The sequence below is a fragment of the Larus michahellis genome, chromosome 10, assembly GCF_964199755.1.
Source record: "Larus michahellis chromosome 10, bLarMic1.1, whole genome shotgun sequence".
NCBI classification, from domain to species: Eukaryota; Metazoa; Chordata; class Aves; order Charadriiformes; family Laridae; genus Larus; species Larus michahellis.
Window position 1 is genome coordinate 9,494,262 of NC_133905.1, and position 21,392 is coordinate 9,515,653.

A 21,392-nucleotide genomic window follows, 5' to 3' on the forward strand; every position below is an offset into this window, starting at 1 on the left:
ATTGCAGGAGAGTGCGCGTGGCTTTTTGCTTTTGGTGAAAATACCCCGAGCACCAAAGGATGTGTGCAATCGTGTGTACCATCATTTGGTAAAAGGGATGATGTATTAATGAAGGCTTTGAAAAATCCGTTAGAATGATTAATACAGTAAATAATTTACTATATGCAAACTCTGGTCACATGGCAGCATCCATACACGCTAATTTCTGGAGCCATATTCCTAGATGAGGGTGTTACGCTGAGCATGGGTTTGATCACTGGAAATTTCTATTTACTGTTTACAGTAGATCCTGCACTTTGAAAATTGGAGATATTGGTTACATATCTGTTCACTTATCTGTGCAGAGATAAGCAGTACATCTGGGGATGTGAATACACAAGGTATACGCCACTTGTATAGGTGCATACAATTTTATGTCTATATACATGAGAAATACGTAACACTTGTACTAACGCCATGCCCCAGCAAACTCATTAAAATCATTACGCCTTTCCAGTCTCAACTAACCACTTCTCCAATTCTGAAATGGTTTGAACCCAGTGGCCCCCTTCAAAAGGCTGTGGCAGGCTGGAATGCAAAGGCGGCGGAATGCAGCTCCACAATTAGCCCGCCTTGCTGCAGTCCAGAAACGTTCCTCCACTGCCGGCAGAGCCAGGCGCGAGCATGCTTTCCCGGTGATTGCATAAGTGTAATTACACGCTAGGCACGCAATTCATTAGAAAGCAGCATTTTCTCCTCCAGCCAGTTTTGCACCTGCAGGAAGATCTCGGTGACTGAGTGAGCCATCAAAAAACCGGTTACATTTAGCAGCTTGAATAATTAGAAAACTCGTTGTTCCCCAGCGATTCCACTGATGCTTTTTATGCTTCAGTGCTTCTTGACTCCCTCTTTCTTGAAGCAACATTTTAATTTAGGCCTGTGCTCTCCATCCTGGAGAGCTTCATCTATAATTCAGAGAAGGCTAAAGTGACTGCTCTCCCCACGTCTCAGTTTAACACCTTCATTTCAGCGAACAACCCTCTCTGTGCTAAATCCTTTCAGAGGCTAATCTGTGCCAGATCAAAGGGGAACGGCTTTTAAGGCAATCTCCACAGAGCTGAGGTGATTATTAATTCATTGGAAGGTCTCCTCTGAAGTGCCCATTTATTTTTTGTATGCTAATGCCTTTAAAGCTGGTTGACGGTTTAAACACAGGCCCTAAATCACACAGTGAAATGTTTACTGTAAAGGCTGATATTTTATTTTATTGACAAAAAAATCCTGCCAGCAAGAATGATACTCACTTCAGCCTTAGACGAAATTACAAGTTTGGGATTTATGTGCTGATGAGCTAAAACAGACCTGAGCAGACCCCTTTAAAACTGACCGCTCCCACGTGTCCCCAAAACACCTCAAGAAATACAATGAAATAATCTCATATTCTGAGTGTTTTTCTAGCCTTACACTCTGGCTGACAAAGAACGATCCCCGCAATCTGTCTGTCCAGCAGCAGGTTTGCTCTCTTAGGCAATCTTACCACTCCTGTCCGCCCAACACCAACATGATCCCTTCCAGGCTACGAAATTCGCTGCAATTTCCCCCACAAACCACAGACACGTGTTCTTCCCCGCGTTCAACCAGACTCAGAACTGGCTCAAGTGCATGTGCAACGGAAGACAGAGGTCAACAATGTGAAAAAAGATGTAAACCCGGCTTCTTTACACTTGTGCAAACCCCTATTGCATCCTTTGCTAACAGCAGACAAAACCGGCCACTTTCTGAAGCAGTTCTTTGTGCTGGATGGCAAACATCTGATCAGGACATGGCTATTTCATAGGGGAGGGATAGCTGCTCTGCCCAGAGCTCCTAACACACAACCCCGCAGGCTGCCTCTGCTCCCTTCCTTCCTCCTGCTCCTTGCCGTACCTCCTGGCCTCTGCCTGACCCCCACAACTCATCAGTGCTCATTTCTCCTGGTTGCTGAGTCAATCCTTTTGCTGAACTCTTTCCCTCAATGCTGTCTCCTCTGGCTTTTTCACCTCTCTCCTGTTATCTGCACCCAGCATTTCTAACATATCCCAATCACTTGAGACCGCCACTTTTGCTCCCATGCCAGTGGCCGTGTTGGAGGGATGCCGTGCAGTGGATGTCCCACCAAGATAGCTCGCTCTCTGCTCCCTTCCTCCACCTTCTCTCCCTTGTCAAAGCAGCACTCAGACTCACCATCCTACAGCCAGCAAATCCCTCTGGACGAAGCCTCTGCTCCCACTACCCTTTTAGCTGCTCACATGGTTTCACTGGTTTCTTAAGACAAACACGAAACTTCAGTAACAGCAGTCAAGGATTCTCCCACCCACCACATCTGCTCCTCTGCCTTTTCTCTAGCAACTTGTGGGAAGATTTCCCGACTCCTACTGGCCTCTCTCTCTCCCACACTTCTACTTCCTTGCCTGACCCCCCTGGTCCTTAAGTCCTTCTCTGCCTCCTGCCTTGCTTTACTCACAGCTACAACTTGGTTCCCCTCTTCTTGGATCCAGTGACTCCCCTCAACAACAACCAAATGCCCTCTATATCTTTGACTTCAAAATTTTTCTTCTCCATCTAAGCATCACGTCCCCACGAACCCTGCCACGGCTCTTCCCACTCCCCCAGGAGTCTCTAATGAGATCGTGACAATATACCGCCTGCCAGGATTCATTCTAGCCATCTGCTATCCATCGAGGTACTTTTACTGCACCTCTGGCTGTGCCATCTCAGCATCAGAGACAGCGTGATGGGGGGGTGCTGAGAACTTAAACAAAGGCAAGAGGTAATGATTAGAAAGACTCTTGATTTGTCACAAGCCATCAGAGACTTCTCTGACAGGGCTGATTTATATAGCCGATTTCAAATGGAATATGAACAAGCACAGAGCAATGTGAAAATACTTGCGAAGGCGAAGCAAGCTATAAACATTTGCAAGGCGCATGCTTGCCTTAGGTTTCTTTTTATCTCTTTAAGAGCCTGTGCCCCATGGTGCCTTTTATTGTCGCTGCACATGGAAGCATGCCCAAAAGATCACTCTCAGACAGAGTATCCCACAGAAACGAATCCTGTTTCAATCCTCTGTTGTAACAGGAAATGGGGTGATTTTTCTCTTCTGTTTATTGTTATTTGCTGCATCAATCAGTGCTTCGCTGAAGATTGCAAGGGGTCTTTTTTGTTGCTCTTTGCTTTTGGAAGCAACAAATAGTTGTGCTGAATCTTAGAGATGAAAACAAGTTTCTCTTTCCTGTCTCTGAACTGCAGTATGTGGCACTGTCTGTTCATCGCTTTAAAATTACTATAATCGCCTCATATCTGCTTAGAAACACAAGTGCTTGATAACCATTTTGCACTCTTGCAGTGAGCCTGCAAAACTACTGCATCTCAGATTTTCTGTTGATTTTTATCTTGTTCCAAAGGGAGGAAGGCTAAGTCGGAGAGACCCACCCCCCCCCAGGCACGCAACACAACTGCTTTGCAGAAAACTTCAAACCCAGGGATACTCACAGCTTGCTCAGGCTTTCTAGGCCTGTAAAGGCTCCGTTGGTATCTTCTATTGTGCCTGAGATGTCGTTGTGGTCTAGTTCCCTAGAGAGAGGACAAGAGAGAGCTCATAATCAGTGTCTTAGTCCTAGGCTCATCGTTAAAAACAAACAGAAGAAAGTTTGAGAATGTCATGTGAAGAGCTTCCTATTCTCTCCTGACAGTTAGCAGAAAAAGCCGAGTCCTGCACCAAAGCAGCACGAATCACTTTTCCTGCACTGACCCATGCTGAGAGGGTGCATTCCAAAAAAAGAGCCCTAGCTTTTTCCTAGCTGCAACCCTCTGTTTCTGAGACAGCAGCAGGAGCAGACAGCTACTTTTTAGCAGGTTGGTTTCAGTCCTTTTCTAATTCTGTGCATCCAAACAAAAAGAGGAAAAAGAAAATCAAGTCTCAAAACTAAACTGCAAGAAACAGGTCTCCTTAAATGCGACTAGCATACTATCATGAATTAAGATAACTTTGGCTATTCCAATGTATACCTGTATTTCTCTATAGCTATACCTTTGGAAGATGATTTGGTATATTTCTATGAAGCTGCATTTTTTTCTGGCAATGAACTTGAAAGCTCAACAAAGGAAAGCACTATCATCACTACAGAAGCCTAACTCTCTGTATAACCACTTTAAAAAAAAAATAAGTAAGAATTCCTTTTCAGAGTTAGCTTCTTTCGGCTTTCAAATTGACCATCAATTACAAGAGTCAAAGAGGTCTGAAGAAAAACAAGCACACAGAACAAACACAGAGATCCACAAAAGCTGTTTAAACAGTCTGTTTAAAAATCCTTCCCCTCCTAGCTTGAATTCCAGCTAGCAATGAATACCCAGCAACACAGGCAGAAATTTATCATTTTCAATGTTAAGTAAAAAGAAAGAAAAAAATAAATAGGCTTTGTTGGTTTTGTTACATCACTCTGATTTAAAATCTAGCAAAAACCCAACAACAAAGCAAACTAAACCCTCCAGATAACCCCCTGAACCCTCAGGTACTCCTTTCGCACCTTTTGAAGATTATTATCAGAACATTTCCAGTTTAAATTTATAAAGACCAAAAAAAGAAAAATATTTCCAAAATAAAGCCCCCTGCATTTTCCCAACATTCCAGACACAGGCATCATAGTGTAGCTTCTGGGCTATGCAGCACAAGTACACAATAACCCAAAAGAAGAGAACAGAAATTTAAAAAATCCCACAGTTTCAATACTGGCATGGTTTTCCCCAGCCTAGATGGGGCTGGGACTTTTGCTCTCAGTACCTACACTGCCTGCAGTCTTTGCTTGTTTCTTGGCTTTGGTGTGTGAACTAAAGATGTGAAGGGAGATGGCCAAAAGCCACAATTCCTATTTCTCAGCTGGCTTCAGCGTGAGACCTGAATCTCAGGTCCCTGGGGAACCCTGGCCTTAGCCAGCATCATTGTTGATGTCAGGGTGATCTGTGGGCAGGTCTATGCCAAAGGGATGGATAAAAACTCAACATCCCTGCGGGGTGTGAGCACATGTAATGCTGTGGTGGGATAAGAGACACGTCCAGGAGAGACGCTTTGATGTGCTGACATTTTCAACACGATCTGAGCGGGGCAGGAGCAAATATATCCTCCTGGAGCTAAGTTTCTACATTTCCCCTATGGCTGCCAAGCCAGTGCTCATTGTTGTGTTTGTTTTTTAAGGGCAAATCCCTTCTCAGACATTTTTTCCTCTTCAGTTCCACCACGGGACTACCGGTCTTTGGACCAGCAAACCCTTTCCCATGGCAGAGACAGACAAGTGGGAACAGCCTGTAGGAGCTCTCTGACACACGCTTTTATTAATTGACTGCCACACATTGTGTTTTCTTGAAAAAGGAAAAGAAAATGGTATTGCTTGTTCATCCAGAGGCAACTCAAAGGTTTACTGTTAGAAAGGAGGAATAAAAACCTTTTTAACAAATGAGCGAAAATAGAGAGAGGGGAAAAAAAGGAGTGGGGTATTTTGGCCTAGGTCTCTTTGTATTCAAACTCCTCTCCCAGCCCCTGTTGCCAATTTCCTATTCTTTCTGGCTGGCTGAGCTTGAATGCTCGCAGCCTTGTTAATCATTGTGCTCCGAGGTCTCCGGGCCTGACCTCTATTTGAATAGCTCCACATTTCAGCAGTTTCACACCCACCAAAGGCTCCCCAACAATAGGCCATAATTAAAGCATGCTCGGGTCTTTTTCACCAGGTGCAGGACCCAATAGGCCTTTCTCTTTATTAAATTAGAGCTCGCTCACACACTCCCTCTCCTCCTCCCCCCTCGGTCCTAGACATAAAAGAGGCTCCACATTCACTGTAGAGCAAAGAGAACTACCAGCTCCCCTTCCCCTCCATTTTTCTTTGGAAACCTTTAGTTCCGGTCTTGACAGCTGCCTCAGAGAGGTCCCTTTCTGAATGCCCAGTGGCTGAAAGGCTTTGGCTTAAGTTTAAAAAAAAAGGAAAAAAAGCAAACAAAACCCAAACTCACTTTCCAGTCACTTCCTTCACTGTGAACTTCAATAAAAGAAAGAGTAAGATGCAAAAAGTACTGTAAAGAGGGGAGCTCTCTCTGTTCCCATTTCCCTTTAATTACTCAGGCCACAATGGGCTTCTGAAGAGGAATAAAAGTATCAAAGTGAGTTTTTTTCTTTTGAAGGAAGAATTAAATCAGCTTGTTGAACTCAACCAGCCTGGGAGCTTGGATGGTGCCATAACACAGGCTGTGAGAACTTTGTGGTGTGCCAGATGAAGGTGCTGAGCCTGCAGCCTCTGGAGAGAGGAGGAGAGCAACCAGCAGCTCTGCAGGTACAAATAAGGGAGACGGAGGCAACGCAGCTGCAGGAATGGACAATTCAAAGAACTGGATTCTCCATCTTCTGACATTCCTAAGGCAAGCCCAGATGTACCTCAGTCTAACGTAGCTCTTGGGCTTAACAGTGTGTAACAGTGTAATTCTACCACCAGCATCCCAGAGGAGGTCAGAGTGATCTGCCCAATGGTCTCTATTAGCCCTAAACTCTTAGAAGTTGCCAACTTCTAGATAGCAAGCTTGTTTCCAGTGTGACATTTCCAGGTATTACGTTGTGACAATGACTTTAAAATAAAAGTCTCCAGTAAATGGCCATAGCCACTACTGGATGCATCATTTTGCAATGCAGTATTAGGGCACACGCGACTTCTCTCTTGATAGCATGGCAACTTTTTTGTAGTTCAAAGGTTACCATGAAAATCAGAGCAACAGAACATTTCATGACCCAACTAAGCCCAATTCTGCACTTAAGAGAAAAACTTCTGGTTACTCTCATGGTACCTGTAGCAGCTTCCTGCTCCCATGGCTGGACCCACGACTGAGTGAAGCTTCATGTGTTGTCACACTTCTGGAACAATCAGATCCCAAGCCCAACCTCTGAATTTCTTTGTTTTGCCTTTTTTTTTTTTTTCCTCAACACCATCTTAGCACAGGATTTTATATTTATTACTCAATAAAAAATAGGAAATAAGGGCACACAAAAATGCTCCATAGCACATTTAAGAGGATACTCAATTCTCCAGCATTAGTGGAAGGAATCATTCCCTACTCCTCCTTCGTGCAGAATGACCCAACAGAAATTGTCCTTTTCAAAGAATTTCAATTAAAGTCAATACAATGCCAAGAGAAATTCTGCTATTAGCTGAAGGACCGAAACCTCAGGGATTTTTGCTCAGCTGGGCTAGATTCAGGATCCTGTCCTATGTTCCTATAATTTTACTCTGGAGCCCTCTGCTTTGAAAGCACCCTACACACTGAGCAGTCTAACTGCAATTCTCCTAACTACTCTTCATGAAAAAATAGAAGTTCACTGAAGTTGAATAATGGGGTAAACACAACAGCTGCTGAAGACAATTGAGCAGCATGTAGGGGACTTTGATGCTGAGGACACAGGCACCCAAAGCAACTGCAAAGAAGAACAGTTTGACAAACTCTGGAGGAAAAACAGGTATTAGTTGATAAAAACTGGGGGCAACTTACAGGATGCGTAGGTTTTTGAGTCCCTTGAAGGCACCTTCTGCAATATGATTGATGGAATTGTGGCTCAGTCGTAGTACATGGAGTCCCCCAAGGTCTGCCAAGCTTCCCTCATCCAGCCTGGTTAGGTTGTTGTAAGAGAGTATTCTGAGGAAAAAACCCAAGAGTCCTTGTCAATCCAACCAGTATTTTTCCAGACTCCTCTGTGCCAACCAGTGCCTGCCTCCCACAACCACATTACATGAGGTGATACGTACTGGGTGGACACAAACAGCTTGATTAGGAAATAAGAATGCAGTCTGCAAATACTCCTACAAGATACCCACGGGGCAGCCTGGATGACCATAAAGGAGCAGGAGGCATTTGGTACCCAATTATAGCAACGTCTTCTGTCCAGGCAACAGAGAGAGACTCCTCCAGAAGTGAAGGAGAACAATAACCTACCATGCATGCTGTCAGTAATAGTGGGCAGAAGCTACTCTTTCTCCATGGCCTGGACAGCTAGGTTAGGGTCAGGGAGCACCACCCCTCCTCAGTCCCCGGATGTATAGGTAACACTCAGGAATCAGTCCTGGTTGTGTTCAATCATCACTCCCGTTTGGACTCCCTACGCAGCTTACAGGAAAGAGCGGTCCCCTCCTTCCCCACACCCTGCAAGGTAGAGAGTGACATCAAACAGATGGATTTTGAAGTTCACACGCGCCCTTGGCAGGGTCCAGACTTCTGTATTCAGGAGGTGTCTTATCGTTCTGCACTTGTGCACAGCAAGCCCCAGGCGTCTGGGTGTGGGTGTCTTCACAGCCTGCTCCACCCCAGTCGAGAGCCAAAAGCATTTCACCACAAGGCAATTGAATGCTTCCTTTCATGCACAGGAAGGAGGTATCTGTTGTAAACCAGCCGCCTTCCCTCCCGCTCCCCTTTGTCAAGGAACGTATGGTCTGCTTGAAATCTTCTCCACTTACAAGTCACTAATGCTGGAGGGTTGGTTTTCTCCTAGTTTTCCATCCATCTCTTCCCCTTGCCTGTATTATCCCTGGTTTTGGAGATACTTTTCTTAAGTGCTACTCCTGTTGCGGTTTGGAAGCTGGTAGGAAGAAAGCTGTTTTTCTCTCCCTGCCAGGGTGCCGATGAGGCTTCTGAGATTTGACACCAAGGGCAGGGCATGGGAAGCTACAAGCCACTGCAGACACCTCACACAACACACAACCACCTTCTGTGCAAGCAGTAAAGTTGCAGCATTGCTGATGGTGAAGGCCAGCTTGGCTCGTCAAATGAGGGACCACCTCATGTAGCAGCCCGCACAGTCACTGGTCAGTGATCTTCTGCCTGAAGCATCCTCCCACAGCTCCCCACTGTGAGTACATCCCTCCTGATCTCTGGATGTCACTGCAGCTGGGTAAGCCCTGCAGGGCCACTGGCAGGTGAGTGTGACCAGCAATAGCCTCAGCTGTAAGTTGCCTGCACACTGACACGTGGGGTATAAAGAGTGGCATTCGGCTACATGCTGCTACTCACATTTTCTCAAGCTTATTTCTTTACAAAAGGTTGTTGCATAGGATTTTCGAAATACCTTAGTGACTTGGGAACACAAGTCACTTCAAAAGATGTGAGGGTTTGGGCTGCTAAACTTTTCAAAAAGTGGAGTTATGCAGCTTTGAACAAGCACTGAAATCCTTCACTGTACAGACAACACAAAAAAAAAAAAAATCTCACTGAGTTCCAAACCTCCAAATTCCTCTTCTAGTACTGCCTGTTAATGAGTCTGCTTAAAAATGTGTTTAGGGCTTGCATGAAAGTCACTGCAAAGCCAAAACCTAAGTCAAAACAGACACATACTCCGAAGTACTGAGAGTGTCATTTACTTGGCACACGAGCTGTCTATCTTTTAGCTGTGTGAGTGGGCAGAGGGCAAGCTTTGGAAAAAATTCAGCAAAGATTAATGAGTTTGAAGAAGGTATGGGACAACATACTTTCATTCCTAAAGAAGCTGCAGTGTTAGTTATGAAGAACTGGCATCCGGTCAAAATTATGTCCTCACCTGCGATTAAAGAATTTGGCTTTTAAAAAAAAAAAACAAAAGTAATCCTAAACCTGGCTGAGAAAAAAAATACTTCCTTTTGATTCTACACAGAAGAGTTCCTGCCACAACTGGTGAAGGCATGTTCCCCTCCGTCCGTCCTGACATCACCTCAAGATGGACGGACAAGCAGCAGCCTTTGGAGGGCTCTCTCAATAGATGCAACCAGATGGAAGGTTTCAGGAACTAACACACCTGGCAGTGGCTTCCTTCAACATGTAAGGGCTCTGCTTCCTGCCAACGGGACAGGCCAGTTTGCAAAACAGTGTGTTCCCCTCCTCAGCAGTTTGGATTATCTGGATTGAGAGAAGTCAGCAGGTCTCCGCTGCCTCCCCTACCTTCTCATTTCTCTACCAGTGAGAAATCACTGGAATGAACAAGTGGAAATGTTTGTCTGCACAGCCCTTTTGGCCTCGTGAGGAAATGGGAGAGCGGTACACAGAGCAGCATGCCAAAAGTGATACGTATAGGGGTTAACCAGAAACCTGTTCTGCAGCTGGGGCTCCTGCTGCCAGCTAGTTCTGGACCAGGTACATCTAGCGCATTTCATTCCCATTGACCAAACCATAAGTAAAAAGTGAAAGGAAAGACCCAGCAGCCAAGTCATCATTTACCTCTGATGAAATTCTACGCTCCCACTGTGGATTCTTCCATGATGATGATGACCTAGCACCTGACTGGCGAATACAATCAGCCCTTTCTCATGCCCATAACAAGGCAGGAGCTCTCTTTCGTTGTTAACTTTTACCATCAGACCAGAGCCCTGGGGTCACGTTTTCTCCCAACAACTGAAGGAGAAACAACCCATCCTTCAGATGACCACCTCCTTCCTTAGCACTGATAAGCAGGGGTCTGGACACTTCTCTTTCTTGGGTTAAGGATTTTGAAATTTATTCCCTGTACCACCAGAGAAAGTGTTTTCTGATAACTGAAACCCAGTAGGTTTAGCAATAGGGGAGGTGAGCAAGGATCTTTTAATAAGGAACGAAATGTACACATTCAAAGAAGCGCACAGAGGCAGTCTACATGTATCTAGTGCTTTCTTTCCTCACCCTTCAATTTCAGAGCAGACCTCTCCTACAAGTACTCTTTGGCTGTGGGAGTTTCAGTTAGGAGTATCTGATGGCTCCCTGCAGCAGCCTTACCCTAAAGGCAACACCTGCAAGAGCTTGTAATATTTTGCAGAGATGTGTGCTAACACCCACATAATCGCCTTTCGAATCTCACTAATGCCTTCTCTGGCCTCACACTCTAGCACAATCCTGTTTGTCAGGCCAAGCATGCCCCAGTGGCTCCTACAACTTCACACCACCAGGCATTTTCCAAATCTACCCCATTCTGCACCAGAGCAAGAGTGTCCTGCGTTTGGTTTCTGCAGTTACTGCAGAGCATGGCCTCTAAGCCAGAACAGCTCACAGCTAGCACTACTTGTTGGCAAGAGATCCCAATCCACACCTGATAAATAAAGGACTCAGCATGATGTGCAACCTCTCATCTAAACCTTGAGGGTTTGCAAAGTGTCAGGTAGAAAAGGCAAGCATAGTTCTCCCCGAAAGAGTTCTGACGTTAGCCCTGCAAGATGCAGATGGGGTTTACCCATCCCATCTGAACCCAGGCCAAAACAAAGCTTCAACACAGGCACCAGATACTGGGTCCTGAGAGCAGAAAGCCCCTAAAATCTAGTGATCTCAATTTGGCTATTCTAGGGGTCCAACTGTGAGTGCCCTAGGACGGCAGACTCCCCTTTCTTGATGCTTCAGATTTAAGCAGACCACGGGCAGAGCACAGTGCTGATTCTGATCTGTTGCCCTCAAGATTTCTCCATTGACACTGCCTTAATCTAGAAAAATATCACTTTCACAGCATGTGAAAGAACTGTAGCTGTCTACAGCAACAGAGGCTCAGGCAGTTTCACAGCAATTTGAAAAATTAGGTAATTAAAAAATCACATATGTATTTAACTAAAACCAAAATTACAATATTTCCTTGTGCCCCCCCAAAATAATCCACATCTGAATGAATAATTTGGGTTCAACAGAAGATCACAGCTGGTTACTGGGCCAACACATTAATTCTACAGCTTCGAAACTTAAAAGACTGACATGTGTCATGTCCACCTACCTCTGAATCCCCATCCCAAACGACTAGAGACTCACAGCTGGGTAGGCAAGTACCAACCTTTAGTATGAGTCCAGACTGAGGCCTCTGAAAGCAGGAGGCTGCTTTACCGTACTGCTTTTTGGTGGATAGGAGAATCCCTAACGATGTTTAACAAGAGATTTCTGAGCACCAAGCAGAATGAATTACAGTTCCGCTAACCACATGTGTCGAGTTCTCCAAAGAAAAAAGTGAATCTTCTTTCCACAGTCCCACCAAGGGGATGACAGCTACTTCTGTAAATACTGCTAGCATCCATGTGTGTCTCTTCAGAAAGGCATTAAGCAGTGCCACAGACCGAAAAGACATCCTTGTGGGGCTGTCCTCAGCAGCAAGGATTTCTTTAATTTATCAAAGAGACTGTATTCACAGCTGGAAATCTCAGGAGAGCAAAGTCAATGTATTTACTTTTAAACAACTGAGCCCTACAGGAAGAGTAAAGTGTAAACAGGAGAAACAAGGAGAGCTGCCTTTAAAGGGCCAAATCTCTGCTGGTTAAAAACATGATTGTTCTTTGTAAATACAGAGGACAAAGCAAATCTTCCTTCAGGCTGTACAGTCATTATATGGCAAGCCGTGAATGTCTTGTAACTAGCTAGCTAAAAAGCACTGGCAAGCCGCAGATCACAAACTCTCCAGGTCTTTTGGCACCATATACTTTTAGTCGGTTCTAGTCTTTGTTTCTGGTGCAAACATATTTTAATCAGGCACTCTGAAGGTCATAACATCATGAATAAAAGGGCATCACTTAGAAGGCCGCAGTTCCTGCATTTCTACAGGTTGATACAGCAGGAGCTGTAAGCCTTTGGGACTGGGAAAAATCCTTACTCCCCTTTCCTGCCAACGTTACATTAGCATCAAACCCTGCGCAACCAACCACAACGGAAACCAACTTACAGCTCATGCAGCTTCTGACAGAAGCTCCAGCCGTCGGGGTTGATGCGGGATATGGAGTTGTTACTGAGGTGAAGCTGGTGCAGAGACGAAAGGCCATAGAGAGACCCACTGTTTACTTCTGTCAGGCTGTTATACTCCAGGTGGCTGTGGAGAAAAATCAGAAGGAATTGACAGATAAGCAGCACTGGTTAAACGTTGAAGAATTTCCAGCGAGGACTGGGATTTTAGCCATTCCTACACACCTTTCTACATACTCATGTGGATACGTGCATGTGTGGGCATTTCTTGGGCAAGTGAAGGATACAAATTCAAGGACGACACAAAGGAAATGACCAGAATGAGCTGTGACTACAGAGATATGCTCCACTTGCAAGTAAACTGGGCTTAAAGCCTCCCATTCAAGTTTGCATTTGCAGAGTCTCAGTTGTGTGACAGTGGCACCAGAAACATGCTGCCCTGATCACTTGTGACCTTGCAAACACAACTGAAAGCCAATCATGTTGGAAGTTTCAAGCATTTCTCCGCAATGCCTATTCAATTTTTTCCCTTGTATGGAAAGAACACACCGCTGAGACAGGCCAGATTGGTTTCTAGGTATCCCAAGAGGCAGAATAATCAGGTCTGCAACACAGAATTTCCACGTATCAGTCAAAACAAATTTGCAGAAGTGAGGTGAGCTTTTTTTTAAAGACCAACTGAGATCTTACTGAATGTTCAAATCATCAGACTTTCAAAGGAATACTGCCGCAGCTTGAAAAACAGGACTTTTTTATTGAACATCTGGTAAAGCAATGAGCTTTAGTAAACTGTGGGTCAACTGAACAGAAGCTGCTGTAGTAGCATGGCAGAGCTCTGTGCACGCGGGACACAGAAGGAAGCACAAGGACTGGCACAAGCGCCTGCAGATGGGAGTCCTCGCGAAAATGCAGAGAAGAACACGATAGCAGGTGAAGTCTAGGCTTTTAAGGGAAAAAAGAGCCCATCTCTCCAACTTACAGAACTTGCATCTTGGCTAGACCCCAGAAAGCCCCATCAGTCAATTTGCTTATGTTGTTGCGCTGGAGTTTCAGGACTTCCAAGCTGTCCAGTCCCTGGAATGTCAGGCCTTCAATCAGGCGGATGCGATTCCGGTTCAGCTCCCTAAAATCACCAAGGCCAATACAAGTTTATTAAAACCCAGTCCTTTCTCACGAAATCATCTGTGCAGCATACAATGGGGACAGCAATGCCAACAACTCCTCTGTCAACGGTTCCCAGGAGAGAGCAGAAGCGCACCGGAAATTTTCAATCCCAGAGCTAGCCAGGGAAGTCAGCTGGGTGTGATCACTTAAATAAACTCACCCTGGGACAGATTTTCACTATAGAGAAAGAACAGAGACAGTGCGCCAATTCCTCCTCATCCCTCCTCTCTCTGCATTTCTTTTAAGCCATTTATCCTTTTCATCAATTTTCACGTGTCATCTTTTCACAAGCAGAGACACTATTTGAACCAATACAGTTGAACATCAGCATTATTTCCCTTATAACCCATTGTTTTTACAGGACTTGTAATCGCCCAGTAAAAATGTGCTTTGAAACAAGCGGATGCCATAAGAACTGTAAGCCTAAGAGGAAATGTTATGGCTAAGTTTGAAAGGAAAGATTTCGGTTGCCCTGACATATTTAACATTTTTTCGTATTATAAGAAACTAATAAAGAGTCAAGAAAGTTGTTTCCAATAGCAAGGCAGTCTTAGTATTTTGCGTATACAAAGTTCTCCAACTTAGTTCCCCCCAAGTTTTCTTCCTGCCCCCCGCCGCGAGTGAGGAGGGACTCCTAACTTTTGGGAATACCTTCTTTCTGAATAGCAACATGAATATCATCACAGCATACTTTACCAACCCATGTACAGTCTTACGGATTGCTAGACCCAGACAAACCAGGTGAAAACCCAGTTCCATAAAGTCAGTGGAAAACTTCATTGACGCAATGCACTGAAGTTCAAAATAGAGCTTTTAAAATGGATATCTTTCTGCACATACAAGACCAACCTAAGTAGTTCCCTATTCAGCATTTATGTTGAAGAAAATGGTGGAGCTTAAAACATCAGAACTTGTTTTGGAAAAGATGAGGAAGCCGTAGAAACTTTAAGCTTACATTTTAACTGCCTAAAAAAAAAAAGTTGAACTTGCACTCGAGTGTAGTTAACGTCAAGTAAGCAATTAAAAAGTTGCAGGCCTAAAGCCTCTTGCCTTACTGCACTTCCTAGGCTATTAGTGAACTACGCTTTGCCAGAAAAAGGCAATCGTACACAAATTCTACAGCACATCATCTTTATCTACAGGGTTAAACAACCAACTGTGAGACTGTCTTTAACAGTACCAATTACTCCAACTTCCAGTGAAAACTGTGCTCCTAAACAGACTGAGTTGACCCTTGTTTTTATTAGTTTTGCACATGATGCAGACAGTGAATTACAAGCTCTCAGTCAATGGACAGTAACTTCCAACCGAGAGGCAATGGACTTTTAAGATGCATACACTATTGTGTCACACACTTCAATCCAAAATTGGCTATAAATCCTCCTAGATGTATGCAAGCACAAATGCACACCCATACCTTAGACACATCTTGGCTTATGGATTTATCTCTCAGTCAAGAGGTTGTCATTTAGAGGTGTAAGTTCCAACAGCTTTTGTGGACTTTGTGTCAACAGACAGAGGTTGACCTTTTGCCTATCAAATTTGATGGAAAGACTGCAACAGGCCTCAGGCTGGGCCCATTTCTCCAACAGCAGCAGAAGGGCAAAGCTAAACCATTAGTACTACTATTTTACACATAAAGTATATTTATAGCTGCAGATGTCTATGCATCCCCATGCAGCTCCTGCCATATGGACCACAGGCAGGACAACGACGACGTGTGTGTTAACTCATCTAGAGTGCTATTTTCTCTGCCCAAGTATCACCGCACAGTTTAACAACCTTCCGTCATTACTTCTTTATTGCCGCACAAAGATACCTGTGTGGTCTTGAAAAACTAGCTGAGCTTTGTCACTGCAACAGAAACATCTTCCAAAACTCTCTTGTGCCACAGACACCGGCAGCATTTAAGGGAATGGATTTGTCTTACACTGTCAAGCGCACAAGATGCTGGCGTCTGCTGCAGCATCCCTCCCTTCCCCCCTTATCAAAAGAAAGGCCTGAAAAGCCAATAGCTACAAGACAAAAAGGACCCTCTCCCAACGTGTTTTACTAGGTGCTGGCAGAGGACTACCGCACAGTGTATTCTAAGTTTTATAGACAGCAGGTGAGAAAGGGTGACATTTGGTGTGTTTATCCTCACGGATGTTTTGTCTCCATAAAGTGTGGCTGAGCTTAATTAAAGTGCACATTTGTACTCACAGTTGTGTTAGCCTGGGTAGCCTGAATGCCTTGACAGGAAGCTGAGTGATCCTGTTTTTACTCAGACGAAGTGTTAGCAGGGACCGTGACAGACTATCAAAAGCACCAGGCTCCAGGGTGCTGATTCTGTTGCTCCCCAGGTAGCTGCAATAAATCACAGCAGAAAAATGAACAGTCCTGTCAGAAATCTCCTTTTATCAGCATTTGGTTGGTCTCCAGACAGGCTGGTGAAATTACAGAGGTTGGATTTCTGGCTGCGCAAAGAGCACAGTGCCTTTCCCAGAGCCCTGTGACGAACATGGAGAAGTGCTGCGCACTTCCCAAGAGGGAAGAAGTGCCCCCCTACTTCAGCAAGGCAAGAAGTAGGAGGAGAAGCCACAAACTGGAGAATATTCCAGTGCAGGATGACTCTATTCATTCCCCATTTTTCCCTCAGCATCTGTCCCAAGGTTCTTTCTTACCTGGACCCTAGTCTTAGCCACAGAGGCTGTTTTTACAGGATAACAGGCAAACAGCAGTCACACCGCCACTCTCTCATATCCTCTTACAACCAGGGGCGGAAACTTTGGTGCAAACTTTAATACAAGCAGATTATTTGTCTGCACCTCTTCAAAAGTACCTAAAATGTTGCCCTGAATAGGCAAACATCTCTATTGGGAGGGTGTTACTCTGCTTAATCCCCAGTTTTCTTCAAATAACCAATGAGAGATTTCTGCTCTTAACATTCAGTAGCCATTTTAATGATGAAATGATCTTTCCCCCTCCCCTCTTCCAGATGCATGTGGGCCGATCTGGGAAACAGCACATACACTTCCCACTAGGGAAGAGACACAGACAGTTTTTCTGGCTTCTAGGTTTCCTGCTGTAAAGACACCCATGCCTGAAGGAATCAGAATACCTCTTCTCTGCTGCAACATTACCATGCAATACAGATACATCAGAAAACAAAAAGACAGAGCTCAAAAAATAATCTGACAGTAGGGACAATGTGCTGCATTCTAATTCTCCTTTGCACCTAACACCCTGACAAATAACCCCATACTTTGTATGTTCATTCCCTCCCCTTTTTTTAAAGAAGGTTTGAGGCCCTTTTCTCTGCTGTGGTAACTCAACAAAAGCTGTTCCAAACAAGAAAAACTCACAGCTCCCTTATATGAAGTCCCTGCGGAAAGCAGCCGTTTCGGATTTCCGTGATGTCATTGAAACTCAGGTCCAATGTTTCCAGGGTAACATAGGGCTTCAGTTGACTTGCTTCAATGCTACGGATCCTGTTGTGATGCCTGAAACAGTCAGGAGGAGAAACGGAGACAATTTAGTTCTCTCGAAGAAACCAGAAAGAATATCTGAGGCCACAGCAGGCCCGCAGGCCGGCCCCCGAGTTCACACAGTCAGACTTGGAGCGCTTCTTCAACAGCTGTCTGAGGAGAAACCCGCAACAGAGAGACCTTCCCTAATCCCCACGCTGTTCCTATGGCTAGAGAGACTAGCTCACAGACATTTGCAAGCTTCCAGGCACTTTTTCTGGTATGGTACAAGACTCTTCTTTCTACAGAACTATTGATTCCATTCCTCAGTTTTTCTTCCAGTAATTTGGTCTTGGTCTCGTACAAGCCTGCACTTCCAGAACAGATTTGTTACACAGAAGGACTGCAGGGCTGGATTTTAATCCTGCAAGCAAGGAGTGCTGATCAATGGAGTACTGTGATCAGTGCTGGGCTGCCCAGTTCAAGAGGGACAGGGAACTGCTGGAGAGGGTGCAGCAGAGAGCTACCAAGATGATTAGGGGACTGGAACACCTCTCTTACGAAGAAAGGCTGAGGGATTTGGGTCTCTTCAGTCTGGAAAAAAGACAGCTGGGGCGGGGGGATGTGTGTGTGGATCTTATCAACACTTATAAATATTTAAAGGGTGGGTGTCAGGAGGATGGGGCCAGGCTCTTTTCAATGGTGCCCAGCAACAGGACAAGAGGTAACGGGCACAAACTTGAGCATAGGAAGTTCCACCTAAACATGAGGAGGAACTTCTTTACTTTGAGGGTGGCAGAGCCCTGGCACAGGCTGCCCAGAGAGGTGGTGGAGTCTCCAACTCTGGAGACATTCCAAACCCACCTGGACGCGTTCCTGTGCCACCTGCTCTGGGTGACCCTGCTCTGGCAGGGGGCTGGACTAGATGATCTCCAGGGGTCCCTTCCAACCCTATGATTCTATCATTCTGTGTTTTAAACAACGTGCCTATGTTTTACACAGGGGATGGGATTTTCAGAGCAGGAAAGGGACAAGTAAATACAATCTCAGAAAAGTTACAAAACATTGTTTCCTTAATTCCAAAGGATACTTCTGAAAACTCCCAGCTTTGGACTATGTTACAGTGATTTGTAATGCACAGAAATACCGTAAGAAGGGTTGCAAACGTTCTTGCAAATGCTTCCTCATCTTTTGCCTCCTTTGTCCTGCTGTGCAAATAGGACAACTCTGCAGTGCCAATGCTCTGCCCAAGCACCGACTGCAGGATCAGAGCCTATAACGATCACTTGTGTTTGCTACCTTACCAGTACCAGCCTGAAGGATTCAATTTAATGTTTTTCTTTAGAGAAGGTACTACAAGCTGTCCTCAGGGTTTCCGCAGCCATCAAATAGTTAAATACCTCTAGACTTCATCTGTACTCAACAAGGTCTAGCTAAAAAATCCTCTGACTCTTTTCTGGCCTGAATCAGTAGAGAGAACAGTAACCAATTAAAAAAATACATTGCGCATTAGTCACAAGAAGCAGAGCACATGCTTGATGTGAATTTAGACCCGTCACTGATATTACTGGCAAGGCTGCGAGTGAGGCACTCCAAACAGAGACGCTCACCAGACACTTGAGAACTTGCTGAATAATAAGAGATAGCAGAGAGGGTTCAGACAAGTACTGTGCCTTAATCCTGGCTACCCACTGAGTAACCAGAAGAGGAGACTGCAGCCAGTGAAAGCACTCTTGAATGCAAACCGGGATGTCCCAGCTCTCCTGGCAAAGCGTCAGCTCTTTGAAACAAAAAACTGATGGGTAAGCTGACCACAGCCTTCCAGGCACTGAAGCTGATGGGTGTCCGAGAGCCCATCTTCTCCAGCCTCAGCTCCATTTCAAGCTCTCCCAGGGGTTCAGACAAGCCCCTTTCACAGAAAACCTCTCCCCTCAAAAGCAAATACCAATAGCACATGGCAAGGGATCTGCTCCCTGCACTGTGATCTGGTCCTTTACCCTCCCCGTTATTAAAACCAGATTGTTTCACCACCACATTTGCTGGTGTCTGTAACAGGAAGAGGGTAAAAACTGCATCTCCAAACAATTTGCTTTCTGGACACTCACCCTTTAAACAGCCAGAACATGATTCTCGCTTACACTGGGGAAACATTCACAGAAATGCTGCTTTGACTAAAGAGCTTAAATGCTACTTAATTAATTCAGTGCTGGCTCACGAATCATCAAGGACAAATTTTACACCACTATAGCAATGTGCTGCTAACGTGGTGCAAAAAGACATTAGGAAAATCAAAGGAAAGTCATTAACCTACGCTACCGAACTGGTTATTCCATGGGTTACAGGTACACAGGTCTCTGCAACCACAAACTGTATAAACGGCAATGATATGGCTACTATCCAAGCAACCAATATTCATTTACAGCTAGGAATAAATATTGAATTTTCACATCCATGACACATAGTGAAACAGAGCTCCAGTTAATTTATGCTAATAGTGTGACTAAAATACAGGAAAACTCACAATACCCAGATTTTTTCTGACCTCCATAAATTGAACACATGCGTGAGGGGGATTTCTTTTCCCCAAGGGCTAGTTTCTTTTGCAAGGACTTGATTATTAGAATCAGCATGTTCAAAAATTTCAATCTTTTTACATCCTCAAAATAAGAAAGTCCATTAAATGTGTGTGCAACCCTGATTTAGTAAAGTACCTTAACACAGGCATAAGTGAAAGCAAACCCCAGGCATGTTTTCTGTAGCTCTCCTGAAGCAGGAGCTGTGAGTTCAACTCTGATCTCATCTAGGCTGTGATGGCTGAGATGAATCTGGCCGTAAATTAACAGGAAATGAAGGCTTGTACAAATGAACGTGAAGAATCTATAAATTACCTGACAATTCCTGCGCAGGGCAGCTAAGTCTGCAAGGGAGTGAGAGCACAGTGAATTTGGACATGAAGTGCTCTTCAGAAGCCAATGTTATTTTTTTTGAGTGTTAATATTTCTGTGCTTTAATTGCTCAACATATATCCAATCTGCCTGCCTGCCAGATCTCCCAGCCTGTCCCAGACGACAGACTTTAAGAAGGGAAGAAAAGGACAAGAAAGAACTATTTTGTTTGAGCTGTGTTTGCAGTTTCCAGGTGACTTCTGTCCATTTGCCTCTTGCTTTTCATGTGTTACAGCTGGCAGATTAGATGGATGCACTATTTCACACAGGAAAAAAACAGGCTCCTTTCTCTCCCTCTCTCTGTCTCCTTCAAACATGGGCTGACTCCAAATGTAACTCTCAGCTCCAAACACCATCCCCGGCCAGTCCCAGCTGGGGAATGTCAGAGAGTTTGCTGCAAAGCCCTGCACCCTCTCAAAGCACCACACTTCAAACAAAACCAGCCCGGATGACTTTTCCTATACACAGCATGTGATATGAATGCTACATCATCCAAACCTTTTACTAGCTTGATTACATTTTATTTTTCATTCTTTCAGTAAGAGCTGAAATGTGATTTAACCCTTCCTGTTATTAGCTGGATCCTTTCAGCTCATCTGCCTTTATTCCCAATCTCATCACAGGGTGTTTTACAGAAAAAAAAAAAAAAAAAGACCAGTGACGTTATGACTTTGCCTCTCCCACTTAGCAGTGACTGGAAAAGGGCTGGATTTTTCCCAACTTGCTTCTTAGTTTACACTTCCTTAGCTTCAAAGGCGACAGATCAAATTTTAGTACCAATTGCTGAAACCAGGCTTTAAAGCACAAATTGTCAGTGCTTCCACAACCAATTTGCCTCCAGGTGTCTTTTCCTCTCCTCACTCCTTAGGTATCACAGCCTGGAAACAGCCTTCCCTGTCTCACTTCAGCCACTGTTACCTCAAGAGTATATGATGACAGGGCTTCAATGTGAGATTGAGCAATTAGAGCCTGGAGCAAGAGCCAAGTCTCTTCGTTTCTATTCCCAGCTCTGGCACTGACTCATCTGCCTTGGGCAAGTTTCTTAACCCCTCTCTACCTCTGGTTTACCCATCTGTATGGAACGCACTACCAGAGCAGGATGATGCAGGACTGCCTTCACTGAGGACTACGAATTTGGAGTGAAAGCAGCTCA

The 21,392-nt window shown here is 44.7% G+C and overlaps 1 protein-coding gene across 1 annotated transcript in view; it reads right to left on the reverse strand.

Annotated features, from left to right (window-relative positions):
* Positions 1-21,392, reverse strand: part of LRIG1 (leucine rich repeats and immunoglobulin like domains 1) — a 96,051-nt gene that overhangs the window by 16,585 nt on the left and 58,074 nt on the right. Inside the window, 6 exon segments of the mRNA XM_074603396.1 lie at positions 3,511-3,591; positions 7,540-7,683; positions 12,668-12,811; positions 13,664-13,807; positions 16,051-16,194; positions 17,193-17,330. Of these exon segments, the coding sequence (XP_074459497.1) occupies positions 3,511-3,591; positions 7,540-7,683; positions 12,668-12,811; positions 13,664-13,807; positions 16,051-16,194; positions 17,193-17,330 (795 nt within the window).